Genomic DNA, 11,284 nt, shown 5'->3' with positions numbered 1-11,284 from the left:
GTAATGTAGTTCGGTAGGAGTAACTTTTTCAAAGACGCCTCCCCTCCTATGTAAGAGGCTGAACTCTCCTCCTATGTAAGAGGCTGAACTCTCCTCCCCAAGCAGCCTAGCGAGCGGATCTCGGGCAGTCTCAATTTCCTAAGGCTTGAAAGCGCGATGCAGGCGCAGTGACTCCCCCGCCAAGCCCAGCTCCACCGCGAGAAAGCGCGCTGCGAGGCTGCCTACCGCCCCTCCTCCCTCACCCGACCGCCCCTCCTCCCTCACCCGACCGCCCCTCCTCCCTCACCCGACCGCCCCTCCTCCCTCACCCGACCGCCCCTCCTCCCTCACCCGACCGCCCCTCCTCCCTCACCCTCCGCCGCCTCGCCCCGCCTCGCGCATGCGCAACGGCGTTTTTCCCGTGACCCTCCGCGGCGTAGGCAATTTGTAGCTAATGGCGGTTCCTTGGTCTCAGGCTTGTTGCAAAAGATGCTCCTCTACTAGCTGTGCGTGTGGCGACAAGGGCAAGTGGAGCAACTCCTCGCTCTTAGGCAAGCGGCTCTCAGAAGACTCGAGCCGCCACCAGCTGCTGCAGAAGTGGGCGAGCATGTGGAGCTGCGTGAGCGGGGACGCGTCGGTGGCCTGCACGGAAAGGACGCGGCGCGAGGAGGCTGCGGAGCCGGCGGAGGAGGAGGACAGGCCGCTGGTGTTTCTGTGCTCTGGTTGCCGGCGGCCGCTGGGCGACTCGCTGAGCTGGGTGACGAGCCAGGAAGACACCAACTGCATCCTGCTGCGCTGTCAGTTCGCGCGGGGGGTTAGGACTTAGGAACGCCTTCTTCCCGGGTGTGCTGCACCTGGGCGGCCCCGGAGGAGGCGGAGGTGTTTTGGGGCCTCCCAGGGTCTTTATTTTTATTTATTTGCTTATTTATTTTTAATAAATTTATTTATTTATTATTTATTTATTTTATTTTTGGCTGCGATGGGTGCTTCGTTGCTGCACGTGGGCTTTCTCTAGTTGCGGCGAGCGGGGTCTACTCTTTGTTGCGGTGCGTGGGCTTCTCATTGCGGTGGCTTCTCTTGTTGCGGAGCACGGGCTCTAGGCGCGCGGGCTTCAGTAGTTGTGGCACATGGGTTCAATAGTTGTGGCTCGTGGGCTCCAGAGCGCAGGCTCAGTAGTTGTGGCACACAGGCTTAGTTGCTCCGCGGCACGTGGGATCACGTGGGATCTTCCAGGACAAGGGCTCGAACCCGAGTCCCCTGCATTGGCAGGCAGATTCTTAACCACTGCGCCACCAGGGAAGCCCCTCCCAGGGTCTTTAAAAGCAGAAAAATATGAGACGGTGAGCTGTCCCAGAAAAAGGGGAGGAGGAGGGTCATCCCTGCACCTTGGCCTTATGAGTGACAGGTTCTTTTCTGAGGTTCCCCCATCCCAGGAGAGCAGTGGATGAATCAGTGTCGTCGTGAGCATTACTTAGAAAAAAATGACCAACTAGGTTGTAAGCATTTAGGGTGTAGCTATTCTGTGTTACTCCTCATAGAAATTAGCGGGCTGTTAATCGGTAAATCGTATTGTTAATGGTTTAGGAAATTAAGCTTTTCAGCTGCCTGCTTCCCTCGGGGGATGTCAGGGTTGATTTCTTAAGTCTTCATAGTTGTATCAGCGGACGCCTTTAATCGTCTGAAGTGTTAACAACCGTAGAGTTGACAGAACATAATGGTATCAAAAAAATTAAAGGAGACTTGCAATAAAAGCACCAACAACCCTATCAAAATTGGAGAGGAAGGAGGATGTAGTAAACGTACAGGTAACTGGTAGAGCCAGTATCTTTTGGAACCTGTATGTTTCCCCAACGTTTCCTGGTTTTGTTGTTTTCATAGTATTTATATAGGGGAGTGGTTCACATATTTTTTTCTGAGTTGGTGTAAAAATGGCTGTTCTTTTTGGACTTGAGGTTTTCAAGATGAAATTTATGCTCTGTTTGAATTCTGTAAATATTTTATGGCAGAAATTCACCGATTTGTTGACATTTGTGGAATGTTTTCCTTCCTGGGATATATTGGGAAGAAAGGAGGACAGCAGTGTCCACCTGTTACCTGAAACTTTTTGGAACCTCTTTTCCTTAAGGATGCAATTAATGATAATTGCTGAGTCCCCTTCAATTGTTAAACAAAAGCCTAAGAACATACATTTCCCATGCAATTCATTGAGTTTAACCCTTTGCAGCTATTAAAATCAATGCAGAAGGACTTATCCCCCAATGCTGACACTCTCATGTCCCCAGAGTTCAACATGCTTTATTCTCATTTATACTTCCAGATACTCTCCATGCATGTATGAGCATGTTTAAATATGTAAATTTTTTGGAATTCCCTAAACATGTAAATTTTTAAAAGCATACTTGAGATTATATTATTTATACTGTTACGCGTCCTTACTTTTTTATTCTGCACATATATTCTGAGTATTTTTCCATATTAGTGCATATAGATATACTTCACGTTTTTAATAGCTGCTTGTTGTACCCCCGCTGAGGCAGTATAGATGACGGCCCTCAACTGCATGGGTTTGAATCCTGGCCTGCCACTTAACTAGCCGTGTCTTTCTGGGCAAGCTACTTAGTCTCTCTGTGCCTCAGTTTTCTCCTCTGTAAAAATGGGGATAATACTTAATGGGGTGATTAGGAGGATTAAGTGAGTTAATGTGCGTCATGTGCCCAGAAGACATAGGAAGTGCCACGTAAGTGATATCTTTAATGGAGATGCCATTCATCCTCCCAGTCTGCCCCTGTTGACAGAGGTCTGGGTTTTTTCCCAGTGTTGCCACCATTAGAACAACATGTATGTATTTGGGTTGATTTTGATACAGTAGGAGAAGCTCTTCCTTTTAGTAGGTGAGTTTATGTCATTTACAGCTTTTTAAGGAATAATATTGATATGTTTGGTGTTAAATCTTTACCATCCTTTCTGTTTTTATGTCTTTTCTCTCCTTTATCACGTGGGCGCTTTTGTTTTATATATGAAAACACTATTCTGTTATTTAGTTTGTCTATACCAGTAGTTTTTAAAATTTAAAAAGTATATATAAATATCCTTTTTTATCAGCTTTAGACAAATTGATTTAACACCCTCCCCCTCCTTCCTCCCAGTGAAAGATTAGAAAATGAACTGTTGGATTAATTTCCATTCCCCTCCCCGCTCCAATTGGAGTTAGTTTAATTATTTTTACTTTGTCAAGGTTTATAACATTTACATACTGTTCTGTAGCCATAGTCATTTAGCTTTAATATAATGTTTCTATGAGCTTATTTCTCCAGTCCAGGACTTTTATTAATAATGAGAAAGCTTATTAATAGCTTTCTCATTCCTGAGTTGTTTATTTGATTAATCTTCACCAGTGGTTTCCCCATCCCCAAGAAAACTTCAAGTTTGAGTGCTTGAAAATGTCTTTCTGTTGTCTTTATACAGGAATGTTGACGTGGCTGCATGTTCAGTTCTGGTGTCATGCTCTTTGCTTTTTCCAGGCACAGGGAGCAGCTAGTGCAAAGGCCTTGAGGCTAGCGGGGCCGAATAGTAGATTAAAGATAAGATTTAGGGAGGAAGGAAGGGGCCAGAAAATTTAGGGCCTTGTAGGCTGTTCTGTGGAATGAGAATCTATTCTAGTGAATGAGTTGTTTAAGCAGGAGAGTGATATGACCCAGTTTTTTCTTTGGAGGATGCACTGAAGAGAAGAATCAGCATGGACGTGGGCAGGTCAATCAGGAGCTAGTGCAGCCGTCCAGGCAGAGGAGGTGGTGGTGGCTTGGGGGCTGGAGTGAGGGTTGTGAGGTAGAATTGACAGGATTTATCTGTGGGGTGTCTGTGCAGGGAGAAGGATAAGGAGACAGTGAATCAGGGGTGATGTCGGTTTCTGATCTGAGCGATGGGTAGATGGAAGTGGAGTTCACTGAGTTAAGGCAGACTGTAGAGGAGGTGAAATCAAGAGTCTGTTCTGCCCATTGTGGGTCTGATGTCCTTTCTTCATGTGCCTCTGCTCCCGATTCCCTGCCTTTAGTGTGTTCTGAACTTGGGAAACGGGAATGTTTCCTGCTGCTTCTAGGGTTCAGCTGTGACCCCTGTCCAGGTTGTGGTCTAAAAGGTTTTTGGCTGAGCTCCTGAGGACCCTCTCAGTTACTTGTAGAGAAACAAGCTGTGCGTGTGAGATCTGGAGATGTATGCACAGGCTTTTATCCTCTTCCTTGGGTTGATCCCAGTTTTACTGTGTCTGGCGGGTATTCTTGATAGTCTGTGATTTGAGGTTCTAATTGTCCCAAATTTTACTGTCAGCTGAATTTTTTCTTCCTAGTTTTATTCACTTCGTTAATTTCAGGGTTTTCTGGAAATGGAAGGAAATTACTCTTATTCTGCTATCTTTTTCCAGAAGGCCCTGTACCTTTAGTTTTAAACTACCCTGTGTGTGTGACTTTTGGGCCTTTATTTTTTTCTGGGCTTCTGGGTTCTAAAATAAAAGTTGAATTAGAAGTTCTCTCAATGTCTGCGTGTGTATTGTAACAAACTGCATTAATAAATTCTTGTTACTTTCTTCTTTCTAGGTGTTTCCTGTAATGTTTCTGTGGATAAGGAACAGATACTATCCAAACGTAAAAATGAAAATGGTTGGTGAGTAAGGCTATATTTATGTGAATGTGTACATTAGAGAAAATGTTTATTTTTCAAATAGAAGTCTTTAAGGAGATCATCAGCAGTAAGATTTGGGATAAAACTTTTTTTCATGGTAATCAGTATAAAATCAGTCATTCTAATATACCAATTCTTGAGTGCTGGTGGTCCCCTTTAAATATGAGATGGAAGAGTTTCTAAACCTCTCAGGGCACATTCTGACACTCCCTTTTTGGGTGTTTGCGCTTGGTGTGAAGAAAATCGAAAATAAAAATAGAAAAGGAAAATATCTGTATCATGGAATCTCCAAGCCAAAGGATGCTTTAGATGAATGCTCCCTACCTTTTGCATGTCATGGCACCCATAGAAAATGCTAAGGTCATGCATACACACATATACGGCCTATTGAGGTGAACAGACAGGGCTGCAGAAACAACAGCATGGGGCCTCCAGCACTCGCAGGCCCTTTGCTGCCACTCCAAGGGTTGAAGTGGTCAGTATCTTGCTATACCTGCCACGCATCTGCTGCAAGTGGCGTCCTCAGCAAACTGAATGGGAAGCTCTGCCTTCTAATATTGTTGCCCGAAACGTGTTGTACTGATGTATATGAATAAGTGGTACACAAGCAGTTAAACAGAAATTAATAATCGTATATATATTTTTTATTTTAAAATGTTGGTTTTTAATTTTAGTAACATTAGATTGTCCCATTCAAATAAAGTGTATTTTAATTGAAAAAATTACTCTATTTAAGGAGAATTAAATTCATAATAGGACAGGTAGTAAGTGGATATAAGGAAAATTGTACTGTTGGCATGCTGGTGATGAAAATTTGGAAAACCCAGCCTTAGATCATTTCTCATTTTGTAGATGAAGAAAGCAAGGCCTGAGGAGGTTACAACTTCACTAAGGACACAGGGCTAATTAGTAAGAGCTAGGATGATGCTTTGTTATTTCTCTTTGTTTCCTGCAGAGTGTTCTCTACTTCTCAACTCTAGTCATTTTGATGTCAGCTTTACCATTTTTGCCATATCCATGTAACAGCTGTGCTATCATGTACTTAATATTTTTCATTAAAGTGACTCCTAATTTTTATTTAAATTTGTTTAAAAAGGAATCTTTATATTACTGCCATAAATGTATCCTTTGCTGTAACTGGAAAGTAACTGTGAAGATAATTACACTGAAAACACATGTTATTAAATTCTAGCTGAGATAGTATTGCCTGGCTGGTTCTGAGCCTGAGGTCTGTTCTCTTACTGTTAAAAGATTTGCAACTGTGAGATACAGGTTAAAGACATTTCTAGCACCAGACTGAGACTTTCTTCTCTTTATAATCAGGATTGTTAGAGAATTGAAAAGGGAATTGACTCTCGCTCTGAACCAGTGTTGCTAAGTCCTGTTTACTTGTATCACCTGAACCCATCCTTTATGCCAAACTATGGCCCATGGGCTAAGCACCTGTTTGTTTGGGTTTTTTTTTAAGATTTTTTTTTTTTGGATGTGGACGATTTTTAAAGTCTTTATTGAATTTGTTACAATATTGCTTCTGTTTTATGTTTTGGTTTTCTGGCCCCGAGGCATGTGGGATCTTAGTTCCCCCACCAGGGATCAAACCCGCACCCCCTGCATTGGAAGGCGAAGTCTCAACCACTGGACCGTCAGGGACGTCCCAAGCACCTGTTTTTGTAAATGCATTGTTACTGGAACACAGATCAGTTATGTATTATCTGTGGCAGCTTCTGTGCTAACGGTGGTAAAGGCAAGTAGTTGCAACACACACCATATGGCCTGAGAGCCTAAAATATTTGTTCTCTGGATCATTACAGAAAAAAATTTGCATATCCCTTCCCCAGAGTGTTAATGATCCTTGGTGGACAATATAACATTAAAAGGACATGTAGAATCTTTTTGTCTTATTTCAAAATTTTAGTTAATTTTTCTTAATACTGAATTGAGGCATTTACATTCTAGGAAAACACCACCTTAGTACACTCTCTTCTTGTCACTTTTGTACATGCCCTTTGTCACTGGATACTTAAGGCAATGCAGCCTGGAGGTGACTGTCTACATTTCTGATGTAAGCATCTGACTATCATTTTTTTCCTTTTTTTGTACATATGACTTAGTAGGGTCAGAATAACATACCTTAGCAACTTAAACGTTTAGGTGTTTATGGATCTCAACAATGGGATTTTTGTTATAACCAGTTGCTAAAGCAGTGGCATTTCTTGTTGCAGCATCCTGGAGACTTTGTACTGCGCAGGATGTTCACTCAACCTCGGCTACATATACAGATGCACACCCAAGAATCTAGACTACAAGAGGGACTTGTTCTGCCTCAGTGTTGAAGCCATTGAAAGGTAAGTTTGATGTATAAATGAATAGCTCATAACTGAATTCTCAGAAACTTGCTTGCAGAGAAATTGGTATGAAAACGTCGAAACTAAATCAACACTGGTTAAAATATATTTTTAAATAATTTCTGACAGTAAAGCTAGTGATTTTTTGTTTGGACCCGATTTATTTGCTATTGGAAAAGTCTGTCATTCTAAATTGTAGGAGAAAACACTCCGAACATTTTTCAGAGTAAAAATATGTTGTTTTTCTTAACAATTGAATTTAGTTTAATAGGATTTTTTTTAAAAGCTATTGTGTGGATCAATATATTTTGTCCATTTTATTTTTCCCTCTAGTTTTTGGTCTCCTAGAATATCATAAAGAAATAGGAATTTCAGAAATGGTCAGGAAAGAAGTCCCTTTGGTGTTCTGGAAAAGTAGAAATACAAAGTCCAACTATTTCCTTGAGGATGGTAAATAATTGTCTGCTTTTTTTGAGAGTTGCAAGGAAGTACCTTCATTTTTCAAGACTTCTAGAAAGCGTTAGGAGACAAGGTGAATTAGGGTCTGATGACAGATATCTTAATGGCCCTCTAATTCACTAGCCTTTTTAAAATAGGAAACAATTAATCAGTTGACCCCAGTGTATTTTCACTTATCCTGGAAAAGATGTAATCCTCAAGATTTTAAAGATGCCTAGGAAACCTTAAGTATCAGGAAAGAAGAACAATTTAAGAAGGAAAAAAAAAAAATGCCTACACTTTCATTACTCGAGGTATTTCGTCACTCCGGTTGAATTTCTTAGAGTTTCTCTTTAAAGAATTTAAAACAGTATTCTTCTTATTATAATTATAATTTTTCATTTAATTATTCTTTGATAACTGCAGTTTTGCCACCTTCTTTGAAACTAGACAGGTTTAGGTCAAAATTATAAAATCTGCAAACTTTTTATATTCCTTACACAAGAGAATAATATAGCAAGCACTGCTCATTGATGTAAAGCATGTAGGCCTGCCTAGAGAGAGATCAGATCTGTTTTGGTTTTAAATAGAAGACCCAGGCCCAAACAACTGCTCCCTTAATCTCCATGAGAATTTTACTAAGATTTGTGAAAATTATGTGGGGGAGAGTACAGGTATAAACAACGTGAACTCTTCAGTACGGTTGGTACAAAACTTTAAAAGTGATGCATATCTGTATAAAAGAAAATGTGTGGAAGATTTCTCCATAGAGGGTTATAGTATTGAAGCTGTTTTTTCCTGAACAGTTGAATACCTCTTGGGGCAGAATTTTAATGACAAGGAACCTGGTTTGTTTTAGAAGTGGATGCCCTCTGTAATGTTTATTTACAGTGTTATAAATTACTCAATACCGTTTAATTTTTTCCCCCATCTCATTTTTCTTTTCTAAACGGGATATTAATTGCCTTCTGCAATTTTGCCTCCCATGACATTTTTCAGAAATTTAATCAATTTAATCTTGGGTTTCCAAGAGAAGACTGTTCTTATTTGACAAAAGAAGTGACATATTGAAGTTGTTACATGTAATGAAAGACTCCCACTAAAGAAATGCAAACGAATCAAATTTCTTTTTTTGAGAAATACCAGCACCTTCTTCCCTACTGTTTAGATTTATTTGGTCACCGAAGCTGGGCCTCTTCTCCTTCCATCACGAGGCCAATTCTTCTGTTCTTTGTATTTTCTAAACCACAGCATCTCATCACCCCAGAGAGTGGAGCAAAACCTAAGTTATAGGATAACTGTTGAAGTTGCCCAAATCTAGGTAATCAAGAGTTGACTACACAAATTATATACTAAAAGTCAAACTTGAAAATGCACACGTTCCTGAGAAGTTACATTAAAAAAAAAAAAAAAGTAATACAAAGCAGCGGCTTCTTCAGGATCTTTTAAAACTTTAAAATAGAATTTTGAACCATGAGTGGTAATGTTTTGCCACCCAACTTACTACAGAGCAAGTTTATTTCCAGTAACAAAATACTTATAATATTGGGAAATATGTAGGGCTCTTGGACAAAGCTGTTATGGAGAAACACAGGATTTCATGTAGTTCAGCTTCCTATGTAGGTTGCTATTAACAAAAGTAGTTGTTTTATGTGTTTACTTGGTACTAATATATAGTTTGATATACATATTCGAGTTTTAATATCATTATTTTTTGTATTTATTTATTTATTTATGGCTGCGCTGCGCTGCATGTGGGATCATAGTTCCCAGACCAGGGATCGAACCTGTGTCCCCTGCAGTGGAAGCGCAGAGCCCTAACCACTGGACCACCAGGGAATTCCCTTAATATTATTCATGTAAATTTTATATTTACTCCCTTTTCATGTTTTAACTTTGTACTGTTATTATACTTCAGTTATGTTTTAGGGTCCTCTGAAAAGCAAATTGTGTCAGAAGATAAAGAGCTTTTTAATCTTGAAAGCCGAGTTGAAATAGAAAAATCTCTAAAGCAGGTAATCTTGTTCTGCACTTTTTGTATCTTTGTATGAACAACTTCCAGTCAGTGAACAATTGCTCCTCCACGAATAATCCTTAAAGTGTTTTCTGTTTTGACCTTAGCACTTTCATGGTAAGAGAGTGATTATTTTATTTTATTCTTATTTATTTATTTCAGTTGTTAGTAAAGTTGATTTTTTAGGGAGCCAAACTACAAATTAAGCTAAAGCTTTATCAAAAAAATAATAAAGAAGATACTTCATACTAAAATCAAAGTAGTATATATTCTAAAATTATTAAAATAGAAATATATCTTCTTAATGAAATCAATATTTCACGGTAAAAATAGCCTTGTTTTTGAATGTTAACATCCTCTCACAGATAGGCAAGATAGTGATGAATGTATAAAAAAGCTACAGATTAGAGGTTGAGAACTACTGTTAATAAACTTATGTCTTATTTAAATGGAATTCTGTTAAATACTTAATATCCATGTGTAATGCATAACATGTTCAGAAATTGTATTAATGATGAATATTTTAATCATATTTAACCATGTATGATTTTAATCATGTATTTTTTTTTTAATATTCTTATTTCAATTCAATAGATGGAAGATGTTTTGAAAGCATTGCAAACAAAGCTTTGGGAGGTTGAATCAAAATTGCCCTTTACCAGCTGCAAAAGCTGAAATCTGTTCCAAGTCTCCCGTTCTGGAGTCCTTTGCTGATGGACAGTTGTTTCACATGTAGCAATTCTTGTTATAATTTACTTCACTTAGAACTGAAAGAATTCAAAATGGTCATGTACTTTACCTTCTCTTGTACTGATCAAATGATCAAACGACAAGAATTGGAGAATTACTTGTCCAGCTGTGTTTGATGGTAAAAAGATGATTGTTTCCTAAATTCCAATTTTAAAGTCATGATACTTCCTGGAAGTGAAATTTAGTAGTTTTTATTTTGATAAACTGCCATAATTTTCTGAACAGTTTTCTCCTCAGTACCAAATTTCGTTATTCTTTATTTCTTATTTTTTTTAAACTTTATTTCACCTTTAATACTTAGAACAATATTTAACATTGAGTGGTAAGAAAATCTTAGAAGTTTTCCCACCCACTGTGTGGTTGAATCTCCTCTGAAAACCAATGCGTCCAGCTCTGTGGAGAAACCGGTCAGTTGAGTTATTTGTCAGAACTATTCAAAACCTTGCACAAGAGCAGAATAGCATGTGTTCTCGTGGCGGTAGAATTCCACTTGATCCTGTTTATTTACTACTATATGCCAAAAAAACCTGACAGAATATTTACCAAAAAGGGTAGTAATCATTTCTGAGGGTGGGATTCTGGGGAAGTTTTCAGTTTTCCAATTTTCTATAATGTAAGACTTAGAGTAATCACATGTTATTTTTATAATGAGGGAGAAAATAAAGATTAAAACAAAGTGCTTTACAGTTGATTTTTCCAAAACAGTTATTTACCTGAGCTCAGAAATCCTGGTGTCATGAATTCTACACATTTACTGGGCATGGCAGTGTGAGGGTCCAACTCAGGACTGTAAAGGTAACCCCAGGTTTCCCCAGGCTGTTTCTGTTTTTGAGTGGACATGAGGCCACGTAATGTTGGTACTCAGCATGTTTGAGAACTCCCCTAATTATGTCTGAGGAGACTTAAAGTTGTCATATAAAAGTTCCCAAGTCAAATTGACTTGATCATTGATCATTCACAATTATTGAGTTCTTTTTTGATATATCTGTCAGCAGCCTCTAATAATTTGAAATTAGTGAGCCGTCCAGGTCTCTTCTCAACGCCTGCTGGCAACAAAACAGTCATCCTGCCTCAGTAAGCTTGA

General features: G+C 39.3%; 1 protein-coding gene across 1 annotated transcript; it reads left to right on the top strand.

Annotated features, from left to right (window-relative positions):
* Positions 1-414: 414 nt before the first annotated feature.
* On the top strand, positions 415-10,876 carry MIS18A (MIS18 kinetochore protein A). The gene is made up of 5 exons (XM_068546967.1): positions 415-776; positions 4,569-4,635; positions 6,876-6,998; positions 9,355-9,451; positions 10,045-10,876. Exons 1-5 carry the CDS (start codon positions 434-436, stop codon positions 10,123-10,125), a joined length of 711 nt encoding a protein of 236 aa, XP_068403068.1. The 5' UTR covers positions 415-433; the 3' UTR covers positions 10,126-10,876.
* The last annotated feature ends 408 nt before the right edge of the window (positions 10,877-11,284 follow it).

The sequence above is a fragment of the Eschrichtius robustus genome, chromosome 6, assembly GCF_028021215.1.
Source record: "Eschrichtius robustus isolate mEscRob2 chromosome 6, mEscRob2.pri, whole genome shotgun sequence".
Taxonomy (NCBI): domain Eukaryota; kingdom Metazoa; phylum Chordata; class Mammalia; order Artiodactyla; family Eschrichtiidae; genus Eschrichtius; species Eschrichtius robustus.
Note: the sequence above shows the minus strand (reverse complement) of the source record. Positions and strands in the feature narration are given on the sequence as shown.